The following is a 22,687-nucleotide window of genomic DNA, read 5'->3' on the forward strand; positions in this document are numbered from 1 at the left end:
CAACCATGGGCAAGTTACTCCACTTCTCTCAGCCTCTGTTGCCTCCTCTGTACATTGGTGGCAGTAACAGGCATTGGAGGTAATAACTGACATTTGGGAGGACTTACATGGGCCTGGTGGCTGCCTAAGTGCTTTACATGCATTGAATCCTTTTAAACAGTCTAAGGAGGTATTATTATCTCCATTTTATAAATGAGAACACTGAGGTGTAATCTTGCCCAAGGTTATAGAACAACTAGTAATTTTAATCCAAAGAATCTGCTCCAGACCTTTTTGCCCTTTATTGCTAGGCTGAGCCTCTTAACAATGACAATAATAATAGTGATCATTTCTGCCTCATAGGACTGTTCTGATGACTAAATGAGGTGATGCAAGTAAGGCATTTAGAAGAGTTTCTGGCACATAGAAAGAGCCCAGTGCTGGCCGCCATTCTTCATGTATCGCATTCAGCGGATTCGGCGGCACACACAGGCGTGGGGGTGAACCGCTCCAGAGGCCTCCGCATTTGTGCACAGGCCTGCTTCCCTCTGTGTCTCTCGTCTCCTGCATTTTGACCCCATGTTTTATTCGGACCCCGGAGCTGGTAGAGGCTCAGCAGAAATGAAGGTGTGTGGTAGGGAGGTGCAGCGAGTGTGAGTGGGCCATGGGCACCAGCCTATGTGTGTTCCCAGAGCTGTCTCACTCACTCGGCCCTTGCCACCACTCCATCAGAGAAGGGCTGTTGGGGTTCCCCTTCCTCCGCCCTTAGACAGATGAGGAAAGGAAGGCAGGGTCACCTGCCCAAGGTCACACAGCTGGTAAGTGGCAGAGCTGGGATTTGAACCCTCAGAGCCCATGCTCTTACCTGTGTGTGTAAGCAGCGGGGAGCCATCGAGGATTTCTGACAGCAGCTCGATGTGAACAGAGCTGCACTTTCAAAGCCCGACCTGGCTTTGCTCTCGGGATGGACTGAGGGTGGCTGTGGAGCAAAGGAGGCATGGTTAACAATGGTGGCCTTATTGAGTGTTCACTCTGTGCTGGGCGCTGTGCTAGGGGCCTTACGTATATTTATTAATTTAATCCATGTGACAGCACTGTGAGGAAGATAGGATTGTCCTCATTTTATAAATGCAAACCTGACACACAGAGAGGCAAAATGATTTGCTGGAGATCACATGGCCAGTGAGTGTGGAGCCAGGATCTGAGTGGAGACCACCAGCCCTGTGACTTTTGTCCCATTGCACACTTCCTACCATCACACACGACCCCCTTTACAAAGATTTAACGTCCCCAAATCCAGAAGGCCATTCTGGGAAACTCTATCCTTTCTGTGCATTCATGTATTTATTCTATTTTTTCATTTAGCAATCATCTTGTTTACATAAAATCTATCTCCCAGGAAGGGAGATTTTCCCAACCATTAGATTTGACAAGTATGTTCTGAATTAGCAGCTCCTACCCAGGGTGGGCAAGAGGTGCTGGGCAAACATGTGATGGGAATACTGCCAGCTCCGGGCAGGAGAACATGGGGTGACTGCCAAGTTTCGGACCAGCCCCGGGACTCTGATTCTGAAGCATGAGGCATCTTTGGATTTGTCTTCCATGTTCACCAGCCAGTTTGGAGATGGCTTGATATAGCATGTACCAAATCCAGGAGTAGGGGCATGGCAGGTCTCGATCAGCAACTAACCTCCTGGAGGTCTTTCTGTTGCTGTGCACTGTGCAAGGGCTCTCCAGGGAGCCACTCTGCACACAGATGGACAGTTGGGCTTTCTCCACATGCTAATTATGATTACATGGGTTTGTCAAACACTGGTTTGTCCTATCAGTTTCTTGGATAAGAGGTGCATACTATCATGTTGAAGTGACATACTGTCACCTTCCTCTGATGACAAAGGTTCATCTTTGGGAACCAGCATTACTGAACCTCGCCTGATACAATAGCAAAGGCCCTGCACGTCTGTAAGCGGGTGGCTCATCCTTCTGCCAAGTACCCCAGACTATTGCGGCTTGGGCTTCTTATGTCTGATTATATTGTTGTCCTGTCTCTGTCCTTGCTGCCCACGTGCCACCTGTCACTTTTCCTAATGTCGGTTTCCTGGCCCTAGAAGTCTCTCTCCTAATTTTGCTGGGGACTGGGAAGCGAAGCCACTGAGCTCGTTGGAACTATGTGCAAATGAAAGTGGGCAAAAAGCCTGTCCCTAAGTCCCTCCCAGCCTCCCAGAGTTGGTGCCAGGAAGGACTTAGGGACAGGCTTTGTGCCCACTTTTGGCTACTCATAGATGGATTGCAGGGGCTGGGGTTATTGATGGTGCATTTCAGATGGGTAGGGCAGGCCACCACGGAGGGCTGGATGCCGGCCTGGGAGAGGCCTGGTGGGACCATGAGCTCTGAATATGTGACTTGGAAAAGGTGCTGCTGGCATCATGATGCTGTCCTTGAAAGCAAGAAGTTCCTGCCATGACACCCTGGCCCAAGAGCGGCTGCAGTGGGGGCAGGGGCAACTGTGCTTCACACATCTTGGTTCATTATTATCTCTTCTTCCAGACTGCTAGAGTGTGAGTGAGCCCCTTGTGCACAGACTGTGTCTAGTTTTAAGAAAACGTTAATTTTAAATCGAAAAGTTAATTTGGAATAAAAAGTAATACACGCATGTGGTTAAACATTCAAGTCATACAGAAAAATAGAAAATGAAAAATAAATCTCCCACTCCCAACCTAAGCCTTCCCATCTGTAATTCCCTCTCCCCAAAGTTAACAGTGTCTTCTGTATATTTTCAGTAACATTTTAATTCCTCGATCCACCTCCAGATTTTATCCTCTTTTTACTAGCACAGATGGAATTACACTGTACAGTGTTCTTCCGCACTCGCCTATTCACCTAGTAGTGTACCTTGGAGAGCGCTCCACAATTTCCACAATCAAATCTACCTCATTGTTTCTCAAAACTGTGTAATAAATATTCCACCACAGGCAAGTATCAAATTTATTTATCCCAGCAATAAGGATTGCTGCCTTCCTTCCTTCCCACGAAATATCTTCGTGTATTTTTCTGTGTGTTTCCATAGGTGAAGTCCTAGAAGCTGACTGGTCACAGGAGAGGGTGCATTTTGTATTTTGTGATTCACCTATTGAAATAATCGTGTGTGTGAAGCAGGAGTGCCTGGCTCTGAAGTCAGCCTCAGCCTGCATCCCCCTCACCTCTTACAAGCCGAGCCGAGCGGAGCCGGGATTGTAAAGCTTGATGATATCTCCTGGAGTGGCTGTGGTACTTAAATGAGATAATATATACAAAGTGCTTAGAACAGTGCTTGGCGCTAAGAGCTGTATAAAGGATAGTTGCTATTGTTGCGGTTGTTTTGGTTACTGTTACCATCTTTGCATCCTCTAGAGCACTCAGGATGCTGTCTAGAACTTAGTGTCAGATAATGCATGAATGAGTGAATGAATGAATAAAGTCATGAGCTAGCCCACTTTGCCCTGGGAATTCTCGCGCCATAAATACCGCCTTCCTGCTGTCTCTGGAGCAGTGCCCGTCCTGGCAGGGAGGCCCAGAGCCATCAGTGTGGTAGAGCTGCTTTGCTGCTTTCCTAATTAGAACCCTGACTTTGTCATTTCATTAAGTTGGATCAACAGTTGCTGGTTCCAGGGGGCTTGTGTCATACATGTGCATGGAAATATAGACTGAGTCCCAGGGTCTGTTCTGACATGTCAGGCAGATGAAACTCAAACACACTCCCAAAATTGAAACACAGTGTTGGAGTCTGATAGTTCCAGAGATTCCAGGGAGATGGACGAGGTCAGTTCAGAGGAAGGAATGAGGAGGGTTAGCAAAGTAAACAGTTCCCTGGTTAGTGGATTCTCAGATTGTCTTCCTGGCTCTACAAATCCAGATTAGATCTTTAGCCAGGGCAGTTAGAGGGAGGTCAGTCAGAATTAGTTAAAAGTGGGGATTAGGTAATTTTGGGAAAAGAAATTTAGGGTTATTATTTCTAAGTCAATAACACCACCCAAACTAATGGCTAATAAACCTGTCGTTAGGAGCCTGCCAGATCCGCTTAATGACTGGATACAGCTCATCTGCAATTAGCACATCCATTGTCTGTAGGCAGAGGTAGGCTGTTACATCACCATTCCCAGTGCCCCTCCCCTTCGGGTGAAATATTCCCCCCCCGCATCTACCGTCAGCAGCACACCCTCCACTCATGGCAGGTCTGGACAAAGGGAGACTCCAGAGCAGCCCTGTTCAAACTGTCACACATTTCAAACACCAGCTGGAATGAACGGGCCTGGCGGCGTATGCACTACGTGTACACACGCACCAACGTGTGTGTAGCAGGATGAATCCCCGCCCCAAGTCCTGGGTATCGAGCTGTTTCTCCCCTTCTCCCTGAGGTGGCACTTGTTCACTGTCATCTGCTTTGGAGTTTGTTGAAAATCTTCAGCTCATGTCATTGTCTCTGGCATTGTTCACCTTTTCCTACAACAGGTGTCAAAATATACTTCAGAAAAAGTTAAAAGCATAACTCTTGTACAAATATAAAGTGAAAAATATGTAAAATGAAGTTTTTTTGTTTTTTGGATATGAAGTCTCGCTCTGTCGCCCAGGCTGGAGTGCAGTGGTGTGATCTTGGCTCACTGCAACCTCCACCTGCCGGGTTCAAGCAATTCTCCTGCCTCAGCCTCCTGACTAGCTGGGACTACAGGCATGCACCATCATGCCCAGCTAATTTTTGTATTTTTAGTAGAGATGGGGTTTCGCCATGTTGGACAGGCTGGTCTCAAACTCCTGACCTCAGGTGATCCTCCTGCCTTGGCCTCCCAAAGTTCTGGGATTACAAGTGTGGGCCACTGCACCTGGCCTAAAATGAAGATTTTGTTTTATTTGCCGACTGACCACTCCCATCTCCTTCTGTAAGTTCCTTATGCTTAGTCTCCTTTCACTTGGGTTTAATTCAGGGGTTCCAGGGAGTCTGATGCTGTGGGCGAGAGTGTGGAGGCCACGGCGAGCAGGCACTGCCATATCCTTCTCTGTAGGAATTGACACCCACCTTCTTTTCCATCAACATGGAGGTGAAATGATACTGCCGACTTATGGAATGTTGCTGTGGAAAAAACCCTCAGAGGCCATCTGTTCCCACTGCTTGAGTATTCAGATAACTAAGGCCCAGAAACCAAGGCTCAGAGAGGGGGTGAAGTTTACCTGAGGTCACACAGCAATCCATGTTGCCTGGAGTGTGCAGGCTTCCTGGACCTTAAGAGTGCCCAGAAGATAGAGTTGCCAGTTAGCAAAGGGCTCTGCCTTTCCCAGCCAGTTCCACCGTGTTCACTTCTAGTTTGGGCCTTGTGTGCTAAGATCTCCCTCCTCTGGGCAGGACCTCTTGCCCCAGGGCTGTCAAGGCTGGCAGACCCTCTCGGGCCATCAAGCCATTGCCAGTATCCTGCCCCCACCTCCCATCTTGTTCACAATAATTAATGGCTGCTCAATGGCTTGCTTCCTTCTTTCTCTCACTCTCACACACAGTCAGGTAGATGGAGGGGGAGTTTGGTTGGTGCCCTATGGTATTCAAAGTGAAGGGTTTTCACACTGTCAGGGTAATGAATTCTGCAAGGGTTTGAAACGAAGGACTGGGAGGATTTCTGTGTCATGTGTCTGGGAGTGACAACCCCCAGTGGTTAATTACTGCCACACGATGAGAACCGAGCTGGTAGCAAAATGAGATAAGTTCATTATGAGCTAAATTTGAAGTTAATTGGATTCACATTCCCCCCCATTAGTGTACATAGAGAGAGCCTACCTAGAAATGGGCTCTATGTAAAAGAAAAAGTTGCATCTAAGCAAAAACTGATAAATCAGGCCTGGTTATTTTGTGGAGTTTGTAATGAAGGACTTTCTGAGATGTTGATGCGACGGGAAGCATAGTTCCTTCAGAAGAGCAGAACCAACGTCACATGATTAATTTAATCTCGGCAAACATTTTCTGAGCATCTACTGTGTGCCAGGCCAGTGCAAGGGAAAGAGGGATGAGAGCAGTTCTTTATCTCCGGGGACTTGCAGTCTAGAAGCAGGAGAAGGATGGGTGCCCAATGCTGGGGGAATGTGAAGGCATCTGGTGCCAGAACGCCTCTGTTTGGATAAGGCTCCATTTCTGACCAGCCTTGGGAACTTGGGCAGGTGCCTAATCTCGCTGTGTTTTAGTTTCCACATCTGTAAAATGGGGATAACAATAGGGCTCACCTTACAGAGTTTTTGAGGATGAAATGAATCAATATCTATGAAGCGCAGTGAATAGTGTTTAGAACACTGCCTGGTGTAGAGCCTTGTCTGGCGTACAGTAAATTCTACAAAAATATTAGCCATTATTATTGTTATTATCAGCTGTGCAACCTTGGGTACATCAACTACTTGGGAGCCTTCATTTCCCCGTTTGTAAAATGGGGGTTATAACCACAACCTTATGGAGTTGTTGTATTGAATGAGGTAAGACATGGAAGTGCCTGGCCAGGGCCTGGCTTGTGGGAACCTCCAAGGAGGCTGGAGCTCTGTGGGTTGACCAGTCACCAAGGTGGCCCAGGTTCAAGTTAAAGGGTCATAGACCTCACTTCTCCCTGAGAAGGGTAACAAAGAATTTGCAGACATATTTTAATCCTATTACAGAGAATACCGTTGTTACATTCCCAATAAATACCCATCTTTTTCCAATTATCAAAGAAAGCCCAAGGCTCAGATCATTGTATTACCTGCCAGAGGTCACATAGCCTGTAAGTGGTGGAGCTGAGATTTGAAGACAGGACTGTGTGACTCAAACTTCACCCCTCCCTGCCAGGCTCAGGGGCCTAGATTTGGCTCTGGAGGCAACGGGGGAGCCTGTGTGAAAGGGAGAGCAGATGTGGGTGGCTTCATGCCCCCTCAAGCCTGCCGCCTGCAGAACTGGCTGGAGGTCTCCTCCCTGGGGTCAGGTCTGCCCTCTGGAGGCCAGAGGTCACTAGTGTCAGCCATAGCTTGCCTCTGCCCAGCCCGCCCTCTCCCCAGATGCAGCCTGAGACTTTATACCTTCCCTTTATTTCTTTGCCTATTGAGCATTTCCCAGCCCCAGCGCTAGGCAATCACTAATCTACTTTTTGTCGGTAGATTTGCCTATCTTGGACATTTGTATGGATATATTCATACAATACATAGTCTTTTGTGGCTGGCTTCTTTCACGTAGCATAGTCATTTCAAGTTCATTATGAATGTTACTACTGTAGTATGTATTGGTATTTCACTCTGTTTTATTGCCAAATATTCCATTGTATGGACATACTACATTTTCTTTATGCATTCATCAATTGATGGATATTTGAGCTGTTTCCACTCTTTGGCTATCATGAATAATGCTGCCATGAGCATTTGTGTACAAGTTTTCATGTGGACATATGTTCTTATTTCTCTGGGGTATACACCTAGGAGTGGGAATTGCTGGGTCACATGGTAACTCTATGTCTAAGAACTGCCAGACGTTTCCAAAGCGGCTGTACCGTTTTACATTCCTACCAGCAGCGTTTGAGGGTTCCAGTTTTCCCCATCTTTGCCAATGATTGTGACAATATGTCTTTTTGACTGTAACCTTCCCAGTGGGTATGAAGTGGTGTTTCATTGTGGTTTTGATTTGCATTTCCCTGAGAGCTAATGATGTTGAACATCTTTTCATGTGCTTGTTAGCCATTTCATTTATTCTTCTTTAGACAAATGACTATTCAGATGCTTTGCTCATTTTAAAATTGGGTTATTTGTCTTTTTATTATTGAGCTGCAAGAGTTCTTTATATATTCTAAATACAAGTCCTTTATCAGACATACGATTTGCAAATATTTTCTCCCATTCTATGGGTCATCTTTTCACTTTCTTGGTAGTATCTTTTGAAGCACAAAAGCTTTTCATTTTGATGAAGTCCAATGTGTCTATTTTTTTGTTTGTGTCATATCCAATAAGCTATTGCCAAATCCAAGGTCATGAAGATTTATGCCCATCTTTCCTTCTAAGAATTTTGTATTTTTAACTCCTACATTTAGGTCTTTGATTCATTTTTTTTTCTTTTTCTTTTCCTTTTTTTTTTTTTTTGAGACGGAGTCTCACTCTGTCGCCCAGGCTGGAGTGCAGTGGCATGATCTCGGCTCACTGCAAGCTCCGCCTCCTGGGTTTATGCCATTCTCCTGGCTCAGCCTCCCCAGCAGCTGGGACTATAGGCACCCGCCACCAGGCCTGGCTAATTTTTTGTATTTTTAGTAGAGATGGGATTTCACCATTTTAGCCAGGATGGTCTCGATCTCCTGACCTCGTGATCCGCCCGCCTCGGCCTCCCAAAGTGCTGGGATTACAGGCATGAGTCACCGCGCCTGGCTTTGATTATTTTTGAGTTAATTTTTGTAGTGGTATGTGCATCTGGTTTCGAGTCATAATTAGAAAGTCTTTCTGCACCTGCATTAGAGAGGAGTTCACCTGTGTTTTCTTCTAGTACTTGTATAGTTTTATTTTTTTACATTTATTTCTCAGTTTTATTTGTAGTTTATTCTTATACATGGTGGGAAGAATTGATCTATTTTATCTTTTTTTCCCAGATGGCTCTCCAATTGTCCTAACACCATTTATAAAAAGTCCATATTTGCCTCAGTGATTTGAGATTCTACCTTCATCGTATGCTAGATTTCCATATCTAGCATTGAATTATTGAATTTAATACATTGAATTCTGTGCATTGAATTATTGGGTCCATAATCCCAATATGGATTGTATCTTTTGAGCCTTTTTTTTTTTTTAATTTTCATTCTATTCCATTGGTTTTTTCTTCAGGTGCTGGTATCACAATATTAATTATAAAGACTTTGTAGAATGTTTTAGCATCTGGGAGGGCTAGTCCCCTCAAGGGGAAACATTTTTAATAATACTGCAAGAATAGCATTTAAGTAGAAATCATGAGATCTGAGTTGAAGTCCCTGTTCTACCGCTTATTCTGTGACGTTGGGCCAGTCAAACCTCATCCCTGAGCCTCAGTTTCCTCGTGTGTACAACAGGGGCAGGTCCCTGTTCTTCCCCTTCCTCTCAGGATTGCAAAGAGTGAGTTATTTCAAACCAAATGTGTCTTTTCTGGAGGAGTGGGCTTTGTCTTGAGTTTCGCAGTTCTGCCTGGACTCCCTGCTGATAGTAAGCAAAGCCAAGTCTTGGTTGTTCTTCCTGGTAAGAGAAGGCCGCGCACGAGTTAGACAAGATGTACTTACGTGCCATTAATAGGAGGAATTATGTTAGGAACGCAAATAGATTCATTTTAGTTAGTTATTTGCAAACTTATTATAGGCCATCAATAACATTCAGTGCCATTGCAAATGATACAAATAATTTCTTCCTTGGTTGAAAAAAAAAATGAAAGAAGTGTGTGCTTTGAAGTCATAGCATGTTTAGAAGCATTAAATCTGGTTTCCCATCCCAGTCCAGAGGCTTGAACTAGTGCTAAGAAGGGGCAGTAGCGTCTCCTTAGCTGCCTTGTGTTGACAGGTTGTAAACTCCAACCCTGGCGACATGCCTGAGACATGTTAGGGAAGGGACTGAGAAGGTGAAACTGCCTGTGCCCTCCAAGGTCACATACTCCTCAGCTTGGTGCCAGGAGAGTTCTGATGGGCCTCAGAGCAGATCTGAGGCTTGAATTCATGAGTGGGTTTCCCAACCGGGCGCGGGGACCAGCCTCTGGCTCGATTTGGATAGGTATTCTTAGAGGTTCTAGGCAGTGAGCTTTTAAGTAGAGAACAGTGATGACACTTACTAAATCTTGTGTCAATCAGTAATTGCCACCACATTGCTGCTTAGCAAATGCTCCCCAAACTCAGGCTTAACACAGTAATCATTTATTCTTACTGGTGCACTTGGGGTTGGCTGGGGATTGGCTGCACCAGGCTGGGCTGGGTTCCAATCACAGTTTGGGTCCATCTCTGCTCCACATGTGTCCCCTCCTCCTTGGACCTGCAGGCTAGCCAGGACATATTCTCAGAGTAAGGGAGAAGGGCACCCAGCCACACAAGCACACATCAAGCTTCTGCTTGCCAAGTGCTCCCATCCCATTGGCCAGAGCAAGGCACACAGCTGAACCTAAACATAAGGGTCAGAGGAGGCCACTGTACTCTAGCAGGAAGAGCTGCAAAGGGTTCCTTTTGGTTTTCATAAAACTGAATGTATTTGGTTTTAAAACCAGTTTAATATATGTCCTTCCTACTTTTTGGTGTTAAATTACTATTTCTTTTTCAAGGTGATGGTGGTGAGGGTGGGATGAAGGATTACCTTCCACACTGTGCCGTGTGCTGCTCACGTCTTCCCTCTGCCTCCTTACCACAGCCTCATGAAGAAGGCATGCTTCTGTGTGGCTGCAGAGATGGCACAGGGCAGGGTGGAGACGGCAGGCTTGCAAGCCAGACTGGCTGGGTTTGAAACCTTGCTTTTTAATCTTCTAGCTGTGTGACTGTGAGCAAGTCACTTAAACTCTCTGTGCCCCAGTTTCCCCCTCAGTAAAATAGGGAACATAGTAGCTCTCTGATAGGGCTGTTGTGAGGAATAAGTGAGGATGTGTGTGCTTAACTCACAGTTCACTCTCTGTAAGTGTTGGCTGTTATCCTCCCCATTTTATAGATAAGGAAACCGAGGCTCAGAATGATTAAGGGACTCTCTCAAGGTCACACAACTAATAAATGGCAAATCAAGGATCTGAGCCTGGGCAGACTTGACATGCTTTGTCACTGTGCTCTGCTGTCTTCCTTTCTGTGGTGAGCTGCAGCCTCCCTGACTCCTCCCCACACAGTGTCATAAGGTTTGCGCTGGGAATTGTGTAAGCTATGAGGCTTCAGTGGAATAATGCTGCTCAATAGCCCACACCAGTGCCTGGCACACTGGAGCAATTCAGGAGGTTGAGAGGACACAGAAAGCTGTCAGCTTCTCTGCCTTCTTTGCAAGCGACAACCCAGCCCTTTGCTTTCATGACTAGTCCAAGGAGAGTAAGTGCAGCCACAGGCGAAGCCTCTGGTTCTAGCGACGTTGCCTGCATAAAACTGAAGCCTTGGATGAGGCAAAAGAGCTCCTCTGTAACGGGAACTCAGAGGCAGAGTGATGTGTAGAGTGTATGTGGCCATGTGCCAGCTCCTCTGAGCGCATACTGCCATCCTGGTGGGCTGGGACAGGGGGACCTGAGAATGGAATGAGCCCCCAGCATGATGGCTGCTCAAGTCCTACACAAGGCTGGAGTCGACACAGTCCATTACCTGGCTATTTCACCAAATTTTTCCATTGGTTCTAGGAGACGCACCAATTTTCTTATGATTTCCCAAGCCTAAGATGTATCCAGCTAATTATAGTCTTGGGTTTTCCCCCACCCCCCAGTGTTTATTCCTCTTACGTCTCTGTCTTATTGTATTGTGCTGGCTAAAACTTTCAGAACAATTTTCAGTGATAACATTGATAATAGGTTTCCTTGACATGTTCTTGACATTAACAGGAATTCTCTAAGTATCTCACCAATTAAGTATTTTTTAAGATATTAACTTCAGATTTAGTATCAATATAAGAACAAGGAAGTATACTTCAATTCTTATTTACTAAGAGGTATCATAAGGAATTAATATTGAATTGTAGCCAATGCCTTTTCCACATATTTTATATAATCATATGATTTTCCTCCTTTAATACATTAATATGATGTCCTGAACAATGCTATAATATTGAACCATCCTTGAATACATAGAATGAACCTTTTTTGGTCATGGTATACTATTATTTCTGTAATATTGCCCAATCAGTATGATAGTAGACTTTTTACATGTATATTAACAAATCATGAGACTAGTCTTTAATTTTTTGTGTGCTGACTTTGTTAAGTTTTTAGATCAGGATTATGCTAGTTTGGAAAAATGAATTGGGAAGATTTCCTTAGTTTTTTATATCCTGGAACAGTTTAATAACAGAGGTATGTGTCTCTTGAAGGTTTAAAGAACTTGCCAAAAAGAATAACAAACAAAAACTTTCCCAAGAAGCTAAATGGATGAGGCACTTTTTTTTTTTTTTAAACATTTTCTATTTCTTCCAAGATTATTGGGATGTTGGTATTCTCTGACTCTTCTTGAATCACTTTTAGCAATTCATATTTTCCTAGAAAATTGTACCTTTTGTTGAGATTTCTACATTCATTCATGTGGAGCATGTTTCTTTATGTTTTTAAATATCATCTCTGGTTATAATGTCTCCTCATTCCTTATCTTGATTATCTGTGCTTTTTTTGAATCTTGATAGACTTGTCTATGTTATTGTTCTTTTCAAATAACAATTATTGGCTGATGTATTGTCGTCTGCTTTTCTGTTTCCTAATTCATTCTTTTCTTTCCTTTTTTTTTTTTTGAGACGGAGTCTTGCTCTGTCGCCCAGGCTGGGGTGCAGTGGCCGGATCTCAGCTCACTGCAAGCTCCACCTCCCGGGTTCACGCCATTCTCCTGCCTCAGCCTCCTCAGTAGCTGGGACTACAGGCGCCCACCACCTCGCCCGGCTGGTTTTTTTGTATTTTTTTAGTAGAGACGGGGTTTCACCATGTTAGCCAGGATGGTCTCAATCTCCTGACCTCGTGATCCGCCCATCTCGGCCTCCCAAAGTGCTGGGATTACAGGCTTGAGCCACCGCGCCCGGCCTCTTTCCTTTTTTTGAATGGAATCTCACTCTGTCTCCCAGGCTGAAGTGCAGTGGTGCCATCTCAGCTCACTGCAACCTCCACCACTTAGGTTCAAGCGATTCTCCTGCCTCAGCCTCCCGAGTAGTTGAGATTATAGGTGTGTGCCATCACGCCTGACTAATTTATATATATATATATGCAAGGCTGGTCTTGAACTCCTGACCTCAGCCTTTCAAAGCACTGAGATTACAGGCGTGAGCCACAGCCTGCCCCTAATTATTTTCTGTTTTTATTTCGTTGATTCCTTCCTTCTTCTTTCCCTGGGTTCTTTTTATTGATTTTTATCTGGCTTCTTGAGTGCTTTGGTGAGGCACTGATCTTCTGAACCTTTGCTCTAGGGATCAAGGTTTTAAAGCATGTGTAACGCAGCAGAAACTGTTGGGGTTCAGAAATGACCCTGAGAGCAACCCACCGTTGAAGAAAGGATCCACTCCCGGGGGCAGGGGGGCTGACTCTCAGCCCCAGCCTTGCCTTAGGTCAGCCGAGTATCCTTGGGCAAGTCACCTGCCCTCTCAGGATCCTCTAATCCATCCCAGGCAGCCAGGTAGGATGTGAGCACTTGCACCAGGCAGCCGCCTTCTGGGATAATGTCCCCCATCTTGCAGGAGACAGATTTGGCAGCACCCCCTTATGTGGTCCTGGCCTCTACCCCAACATGCACGCCCATCAAAACTGTGCAATTGAATTTTCCTCTGCATGATGGAGCCAATCAGCAATGGTGACAGTGTCCCAGCTGAGAGACACGTGGACACTCTGGACTCACGGTCAGAAGCACAGCAGCCTGAAAGAGCTGGACACTCACCCATGGGAGTGTGTACACCTTGAGGGCTGAGGCCTTAACCTCCATGTCCCAGCGCTAGAACAGTGTTTGGCACTGGGAGGTGCTTCCTGCGTCTTCGCTGAATGAAGAAACAGCTCTAGGCTGAAGGAGGAAAAATTCAGTACTAGGCCAAATATGGGACTATAGGGTTTGAGGCAGATGTACCCCTTGTTCACTGAGGGGGGCTATTGAGGAGAGGAGGAGGGCGGCATTTGAGCCGGTCTTTGAAAGCAGGTGGTGGCAGGCTGTGTGCAGTTGGAGGAAGGGGGACTTTGTGCAGAGGACATAGCAGAAGCAACAGTGTGGAGATGGAGAGGTCCCAGGCATTCTTGGGGAGTAGAGAGTAGGGAGAGCTGGCTGGAGTCAGGGCGTGCTGTTACCTGCGTTGCCCAGCCTTCCCAAGCTGGGGGTTCCGATTTCCCAGGAACAGGCCACAGCCCTGACTCCGTTCTTGCTGAGTGGAGCGAGGGTGGCTGGAGATGTGTGTGCATGCGTGTGTGTGTGTGTGTGTGTGTGTGTGTTTGTGAGAGCGCGTGTGAGCGACGGGGGAGAGCTGGGGGCACATTGCCATTCAGTGTCCAAACGTGACAAATGTGCAGAAGCGTCCAGGGAGCTGTGGACATGAGCGGCTGGCCGCGGAGATGCTCACCCTGTGATTTGTTGCTTTGATTCCTCAGGCCGTGACTTGGCGAGCACGACCCTCCCCGGGTACCCTCCACACGTTCCCCCCGCTGGACAGGGCAGCTATTCAGCGCCGACGCTGACAGGGATGGTGCCTGGTGAGTTTGCACTGTCGGCGTCTCCACAGCAGGCAGCGGACGGGGTTTTGGTGGGGGGGCATCCCCCCAAACACCCTGGGTGACCTCTACGCTTCTGAGAAGCGGACCTGAATAAATCAGGCAGAGGTCTGCGCTCTCTGCAGCTGGGCCTGCAGTGGGCCCTGGACCAGCCAGCAGCAGCACCAGGGAGGACACCGGGGGTGGGGGGAGGGTATTTGACTGTCACTCAAACAGCCCCTCGTTGGCCACATACAGAGTGTGAACACAGAGGGTGCAGGGGCTGGCTGCAGGTCACCCAGCCAGTGCGGAGCGAGCCTTCTCCCCAAGCTTCCCTCCCTCCCGGCCCCCACCCTCTCTCTCCCACACAATCATGTGGCATAAACGAGCAGAAGGCTCTGCAGTGCTCACGGTGGCCTTACTCCTTGGGGTTGAGGATAATGTGTTCAGTACAGATGGGATGTTGGATGGTGGGTTTGTCACTTGATTCTAAGCGGAACACCCTGTGGCCGTTGGAACCTGATCCCCCCAGGCTGGCGATGTGTCCATTTTAAGACATTTGGAGAGGAGGCCGCCATGTCTCCTTACATTGTGGGGTGGTATGGGGACAAGTGGTGCTGGCTGTCTGGGTGTTAAGGGCATTAGCATAGCAGAAATACCCAAAGTATTCTTTCTTGAAAGATGTTTTTAAAAATCAGGGGGAAAATCAGGCCTCCATTGGATGTTGTTACACATCTTTTATGAGTTAGCATTGTCTCCTTTTAAAAATTATTTCTAAAAGTTTTTATTTATTTAATTTAATTTTTAATAGACAAATAGTTCAGTGTATCTATGGGGTACAGTGTGGTGTTTGACAGTGTATACATTGTGGAATGAACAAATCAAGCTAATTAACATACCTGTCACCTCAAATATTTATCATTTCTTTGTAGTGAGAACCATTAAAAACCTCTCTTTTAGGGGTTGGAAACATGCAATGCATTATTATTGACTATGGTCACCATGCTCTCTCTTAGGTAGAGTCATTTACAGGGAACCACACAGCTTGTTTCAGTGCCTGGGGCTCTAAGGGCCTTATCTCCTCCTAACACACACTCTTGACTGTCTCTGGGCACTTAAAAAAGCCAGAATAGGCCGGGCACAGTGGCTCACGCCTGTAATCCAGCACCATGGGAGGCAGAGGCGGGCAGATCACTTGAGGCCAGGAGTTTGAGACCAGCCTGGCCAACATGGCAAAGCCTTGTCTCTACTAAACAAACAAAATACAAAAATTAGCCAGGTGTGGTGGCATGCGCCTGTAATCCCAGCTACTTGGGAGGCTAAGGCAGGAGAATTGCTTGAACCCAGGAAGCAGAGGTTACAGTGAGCTGAGATCACGTCACTGCGCTCCAGCCTGGGTGACAGAGCGATACCCTGTCTCAAAAATAAATAAATAAATAAAATGTAATAAATAAATAAATAAGGGAGCCACGCCTTAGAGGGCCCCACTCTAGCCCTGCTGAAGCCGTGACCCCTCTCCCACTGCAGGGCCAAACGGACACGCCCACACCCCTCTTCCTAGCTCATGCTGGAGTCTCGCCCAAATAGGCCCAAGCCTCTTCCCCTGGGCCATCCTCCTAAAGCCAGCCCATGCCACTGGTGTGTGCATCCCTGGGCCCAAGGCCTGGCTCTCTGTCGAGAGTGTGGACGGAGCTTGGATGTGAGGGCTGGGTGTCCACTCATGCGTGTGCAAGGCCCACGTGGTGATGAGGATCCTGGGGTGGGGAGCTCAGCAGGACGGATCTTAGCCAGGCCGGCTCCCCCTACAGCCATGTCCTGGCACAGAACACTAAGGAGGTCCAGAATTCTACATTCGATCCTGGCCTTCCAGGTTGTTTCGAAGATGTATTTAACAAGGTAGGAGGATGGAGCATATTCCATTTAACGGTTTGCTAGCTTGATTGATGATTTTTAAATATGAGACACATGGGAAACGGCCTCCGTGTGTACTCTTGTCCTGGGCCTTGCCAATGCCAGGGAGGTCTGCCAGGTTCCCGCCTGCGAAACTTTGGTCTGCTGCAAGGATGGACCCGTGGCAGATCACAGAGGTGGCGGGACACACACCACCCTTCCCCTTGCCCTGCCCCACCGACTCCTCATTTTCCAACCTTTAGTAAGTCCAGGCAGCCTTGGGAGATGAATCCCAAGCCGTGTCCATGAATGGCCCGTCGTGCTTCTGTAGTGCCTTATATAACACGGACTTCCCCTGAGTGCTATGACGCAACAGTCCTGCAAGGGAGGCAGGGTTAGGAGAGTAATCCCTGTTTTCCACAAGGGCCAGGGAAGCCCCAGAGAACCAGGGAATTTCCGGGGGCTGTGCAGCTTGCAGGCGGAGGACTCAAACCCCAGTCTTTGGCCCCTTCTACCTCCCTCCCAGCACTCCCCACACCCAGGGAGGCACTTCTTCCTCTGCCCTGGGCTGCCTGGGTGTGCCCTCTGAATCTGTCAACTCCAGCTTCTCTGTGATGACAGAGGGGCAGGGACAGCCCTGGAACCTGTTCTGAAAGCATGTCAGTGGTGAAGCTGAGGCCACCCAGCCGGTCCTCTCAGCTCCCCACTGGAAACCCCAAAGAGGCTGAATTCAGAGAAGCAGCTGAACTTTGCCAAGTTTATCCAAACACAGCCTGCCCTCTGGCCCCCAGGATTCCTCCAGCCCTAATTATCAGGCTCAAGACACAAATGGCTGCAGGCCTGGCAGAGCCTCCAGTGGGAATGGATGGCGACTCCTTGCCCATTAACAGGGCAGCAGGAATCACAGGCCTGAGCAGGGGCACAGCTTCACCAAGCCTGGCAGCAGCTGGACAGGGGTGGCCTCAGGGCCCCATGGGACTCTGTCCTTGGGCACAGAGGGAGGTGCACGAGTGTGGAGGGAGGAAAACAAGCATTTTGGCAGAGGAGCCTGCTGCCTGGGAGCTCATGACTTCTTCCTTCTCTCTCTCCCTCCATTCTTCCCTTCTGCATCTCTCTGTCTCCTCTTCCCCCGTCTTTTCCTCTTTCTCCTCTTGCCCCGGCCTCCTTGCTGTCTCTTTTCATGCATCCCCCAGCATTTATTCGGTGCCAGGCCTGGCATCAGGGCTGGGATTGCAAGCTCAGCCGCACAGCCCTTAGTTCCTGTTTCTCCATGGACAAACAGGGTCAGGTCTTTGGGACTCTTGTTTCCAACAAAATTTCCAAATCTGTTTCTTGGGTGGCCTGTGGACATTGTTTTTGCAGACACTACCCCCGGCACTGACCCACAGAACAGAAAGGGTCCACCCTTTGGCAGAGCAGGGGCCCTGGGCTGCCTGTCAGGCCTCACCGTGGTTGGCCTCAACTTGCCTTTCTGGCCTCCTCTCCCAGCCTCCCTGACCCTGACCGCTCTCTGGCGCCCAGCACACCTTGGACTGTCACCCATCAGTTCCTTCATCATTCTTGGACAGCTTCCCACCTTGACCTGTCAGAATCCAGCTTCACCCTTCAGGGCTGAGTGCAGACCTCCCCTGCTCAGAAAAGCTTTCCTGGATGGCCCCCTCTAGGGGAAGACGCCTGTGCCTGGCTCTGCCTCATCACATGACCCAGCGTGTTCAAGGCACGGTCCCCTACGCCACGTCCGCCACTCTCACTGGGACCTGATTAATCTCTGCACCCTTCATGGCCCCTAACACATGTCAAGTTATCTTTGTGAATGTTGGCTAAGGGAGGGAGGCCAGGAAAATTATATGGACCTGTGTGTTAGTTTCCTGTGGCTACTGTAACAAATCTCCCCCAAACCTGGTGGCTTAAAACCACGGAACTGTGTTCTCTTACAGTTCTGGAGCACAGGAGTCTGAAGTCAGTATCACTGGGCCAAAGGTGTTGGCAGGGCTGTGCTCCCTTTGGAGGCCCTGGGGAAAGATCTGTTTCCTTCCCCCTCCAGGTTTTGTGGTTCCTGGCATTCTCTGGCTGCAGCTGCCGTGCTCCATGGCAGGTGCTTTCGGTGTTTCCCTGCTTCGTCTTCACGTTGCCTTCTACTCTGTGTGTCAAATCTGCCTCTTCTCTCTTATAAGGATACGTATGCATTTTGGTCCTACCTGGAGGATCCGGGATGATCTCCCCATCGCAAGATCCTTAATCAATCACATCTGCAAAGACACCTTTTTCCCTTTCACCAGAAGTCACATTCACAGGTTACATATAAGGAGCCTCCCTTTATCAGGCTCCAGGGAGTAGGACGAAGATATGTAGGACGTGGATATACCACAACCCGCTTGAGAACTTCAGCTTAGTGTTTGTTCAGATTCTGATTCATGACCTCTTGGGCTTCTGAATCCAGAAGGCATTCATTGAATTGTGATGGTGCTAAAGGCGATGATGCCCTTTCATTGACCCCGAGGGCCTGTTGGCATGTTTGGAGAAACAAGTGGAACAAGGCTCTGGGACATCTGTTTCTCTTGCTTTTGTCTCTCTGAGGCTGCTACGCTGCAATCGTCTGTTTTGCTACGAGGTCTGTTTCACTCCCTGTGGCCTCTGGTGGGCTGGTGGTGCAATATGGAGGGAAACCCGAAATCTTTGGGGTGTTTTTTCCGCTGTAGGCTTTAGAAAACATTTAGCTGCCACTACTTTCACTTTTTTTTCTTTTCGTTTCTTTTTCTTTTATCGAGGCAGAGTCTCCGTCTGGCCGTCGCCCAAGCTGGAGCGCAGTGGCGTGATCTTGGCTCACTGCACTTCTTGGGCTCAGGTGACTTCTTGGCTCACTTGACTTCTTGGGCTCAGGTGGTCCTCTCACCTCAGCCTCCTGAGTAGCTGGGACTACTGGCGCCTGCCACCCCGCCCTCTAATTTTTGTATTTTTTGTAGAGACAGGTTTCGCCGTATTGTGAAGGCTGGTCTCCAACTCCGGAGCTCAAACGATCCTCCTGCCTCAGCTTCCCAAAGTGTTGGGATTACAGGCATGAGCCACTGCACCCAGCCACCACTTCATTTCTAAGTGAAGACTTTTATTGTAAATGTGCTTGGAGGACACACAGAGGAAGGCATGCTTGCCTCGGCATATGCTTCCACAGCCACACTTCAGAGCCTGAAAAAGTGGACGTCACGTTTTTCCTTACTAAATGTCAGCTTGTTAGCTTGAATTTGTGTTCAGCTTGATTTCCAATTCTGTCATCGGAGTTGTCTGCCCCTTCTGGCTCCAGGGCATCCCCATGTCTGCAAAACATAGTTTCTTGGTCTTCTCTAGGGTTTGCAGATTCACTAAACTCTGCAGCTCTGTAAACTGCATCGCCATTTGCAGAGCAGTTATGTTGAAGAAAGCAAATGTCGCATCTTATATCAGCTTAGAAAGGAAACAGTTTTCAAATTTTATTTCCACCATGTCCCAGAAAATGCCGAAAGTTTTGCACCAAAGATTTCGTAGTGTCTTGATTGGTGTAACCAGTTGATTCCTGCCTGAAGATATTTTGCAACCCAACAGGTATTGACATGGCATTTAAAATTTTTACAAATTCTGGGCTAGAGGAAAAAGGAAGGGGAGTTCACTGCCCTTTGGCTTTAGTGAGTCTGAGAAAAAAGGTTGCTATCTTTGAGGAACCAATGGGTGCCCCATCCCACATGGTCTGCCAGAACAATGTGCACAAAGGCACTAGGTGGGGTCCCTGTGGTCCTGGGCACTCCACTTGCCATGGATTGATGGACATCATTTCTAGATGCCTTTCAATTGAGGCACTCACTAAACTGATGGCTTTTATTTTCTTAAAGAAGTAGGTGAGGGTGCAGTGTCGAGTGGGGGCCTGAGGCCAGAGGAGAGGTGGACTCAGCCATGTGGGCCGGGAAGGCACAGGGTCCACTGGACGCCACAGGAGGTGTGAGAGAGACCTGTTCCTTCCCGCCTCAGCATCTGCAAGTTCCTCTGCTTAAGGGGCCCTCTCTGCTCTTTGCCCAGCTTGCCTGGTCCCCTCTCACCTATCTGGGTTTCCCCTCCATAGGGAGGCCTTCCCCAGTGACCAAATATATTTGAGTTTCCTGTTGCTGCTATGACAGATGACCACAAATGAGTGACTTAAAACAACAGACTCTTTTCACCCTCTGATTCTGGAAATAGGTCACCCTGGGCTGAAGTCAAGGTGTCTGCAGGGCTTGTTTCTTCTGGAGGTGCTAGGAGGGAATGATTTGCTTTCTTGTCCTAGCTTGTTGTTGCTGCCTGCATTTCTTGGCTTTTGGCCCCTGCCTTCCTTGTCAAAACTGGTGACGTTGGGCTGAGTCTTTATCCGGCTGCCCCTCCTTCCTCCCTCATTCGCTTAGAGAGCTCTGTGTTTCCCTTGGACCCATCTGGATATCTAGGATAATCTGCCCATGTGTAGGACAGCTAATTAGTGCATTTCATTTCATCTGCAACCTAATTCCCCTCTGCCGTGTAACCCGACATAGTCATGGATTACGATGTGGATATTTTTGGTGGGGGGGCCACAATTCTGCCTGCCACACGCCCTCTGAACGAGGACCCCCCCATCATTCCTCTCCCAGAGCTTCCTGCTCTTTTCATGTGTGGCACTAAACCCAGCTGACGTCATTTAGTGTGTGGTTTACTCGTTCCTCTCTGGCTTCTCTTCAGGTCTGTATGGTACATCAGAGCTGTACAATAATCAGGGCTATGTCTGTTTTGTTCACAGTTGTGTCCTTAGTTCCCGGCACAGTTCCTAGCACCTAGTCGCACTCAGGACACAGTAGCTGAAATTAAAAAGGAGAGCTTTTGGCCGAGCTGCCAAGGAGAGCTTTGCCAGGTGTGCTGTGGCCCTGAGTCCGGGGCTGGGGTGATGCAACCAAGGAGGCTTGGGCTGACCCAGGGCTGGGAGTGGTAGTGCTGTTAGAATGGCCGCCACATGGGGAAGCAGTGGGAGGCTGGGTGGTTAAGAGCATGTACCTGAGCCAGACTGCCTGGTTCTGAGTCACAGTCCTGCTTCTCACTAGCTGTGTGACTTGGGGCAAGTTATGTAACTCCTCAGGGCCCTGGTTTCCTCCTCGTGTATAAAATGGGGATAATGATAATAAATGTGAGCATTAGGTGATGTAATATACATGAAAACTCTTAGAATTCTGACTGGCACATATGGAGTGGCACATAAGTGTTCATTATTATTGCTACTATTATTTACACAGGGGCCTGGGCTGGATACGATGGTGAACAAAGACACCGAGCCGGCATGCTAAAGCTCAAATCAAGAGCTCTCCAGCAGAGCTCATACCCCCTGGAGCCCGTGGATCAATGGGAGAGTCAATTATAGAAGAATCCAGTCAGAAACGAGAGCACTGCCAAGTAGGAGTCAGGCAGTCTCCAAATGCAGTGGGTCTGGAGAAAACGGAGAGGCAGCTGTGGTTGGTGCAACTGAGAAAGGCATTCTGGCAAAGGCGGCCCTGGAGCTGGACTGGGAACCGTGTGTGCTTGGCTATCTGGAGAGGAGGGTGGGGGCTTTGGGGTAGGGCAGAAGGCTAAGCCTAGTGGCTGGCATGGGTTCCCAGGGGTGGGAGTCCAGCCTAGGCCAGACAAGTGGGATTGGCAGGGAGGGGAGCCCACTGAGTGGAGGCTGATGGCCAGCAAGGTTAGGATCTGAGCTTGGCAACTTTTGGAGGCCAAGCAGACATGCAGGTGAGGCCTTCTGCAGGCAGGTGCATGAGCCCCAGGAGCGTGGGGCGAGGGCCAGTCCAGACAGAGATGTGCAGATGCCCCAAGAGAAGCTAAGGGTGCTTTGGCAAGAATGTGGCTTCACCATTATTAGCAGTGTGACCACAGAGGAACTCTGTGACCTCTCGGAGCCTGCCTTGCTGCTGTTTGAAATGATGGTTGTGCAGTTACAGAGACACCGTCTGTGGGAGGTAGGAAGGGTATTGAGGTTCTAGAGTGGGGAGGAGAAGGTTTCTTTTGTGGTCTGGCAAGACCACCCCTGATTCTGCGTCTTACCTGCCCTACAGGCCTGCTCTGTGCCAAGCATGCAGCCTTAGGGGTGGGGGATGCAGTACCAGACAAGACTCTGGCCCAGCTCAGCCAGGGACACTGTGCCATCTGACATGTCATTTCCACTCTCTGGGTCTGGTTAAGCATGTGAAACAGGGAAAATATATACTGCCCAGTTCCTTGGCATGGCCGGGACCGGTGAACAGGATTCAGAGGGCTACCTTTTTCAGCCTTGTATCAAGAACCTTTCCTATGATTAGTACTGAAGACATTGGAATAGGCAGACTTGGGAGGGTCCAGCGGACACTGGTGAGAACTTGGCGGTGGGGACTTGAGCATCAGACGGAGAGAGGACCAGTGCTCTCTAGGCACCTCCGTGACCTAAGCATCAGGCTCAGGGAGCGTTTGCTCAGGGAACGAGCAGCCTTTGTTCTTAACTTC

General features: G+C 48.3%; 1 protein-coding gene across 2 annotated transcripts in view; it reads left to right on the top strand.

Annotated features, from left to right (window-relative positions):
- Window positions 1-22,687, top strand: part of PAX5 (paired box 5) — a 201,354-nt gene that overhangs the window by 137,787 nt on the left and 40,880 nt on the right. For both annotated transcript variants that reach the window (XM_050762196.1, XM_050762197.1), the window contains exon 8: window positions 14,207-14,308. In XM_050762196.1, coding sequence (XP_050618153.1) covers window positions 14,207-14,308 — 102 coding nt within the window. The remainder of the gene's footprint in view (window positions 1-14,206; window positions 14,309-22,687) is intronic.

This window comes from Macaca thibetana, chromosome 15 (assembly GCF_024542745.1).
Source record: "Macaca thibetana thibetana isolate TM-01 chromosome 15, ASM2454274v1, whole genome shotgun sequence".
NCBI classification, from domain to species: Eukaryota; Metazoa; Chordata; class Mammalia; order Primates; family Cercopithecidae; genus Macaca; species Macaca thibetana.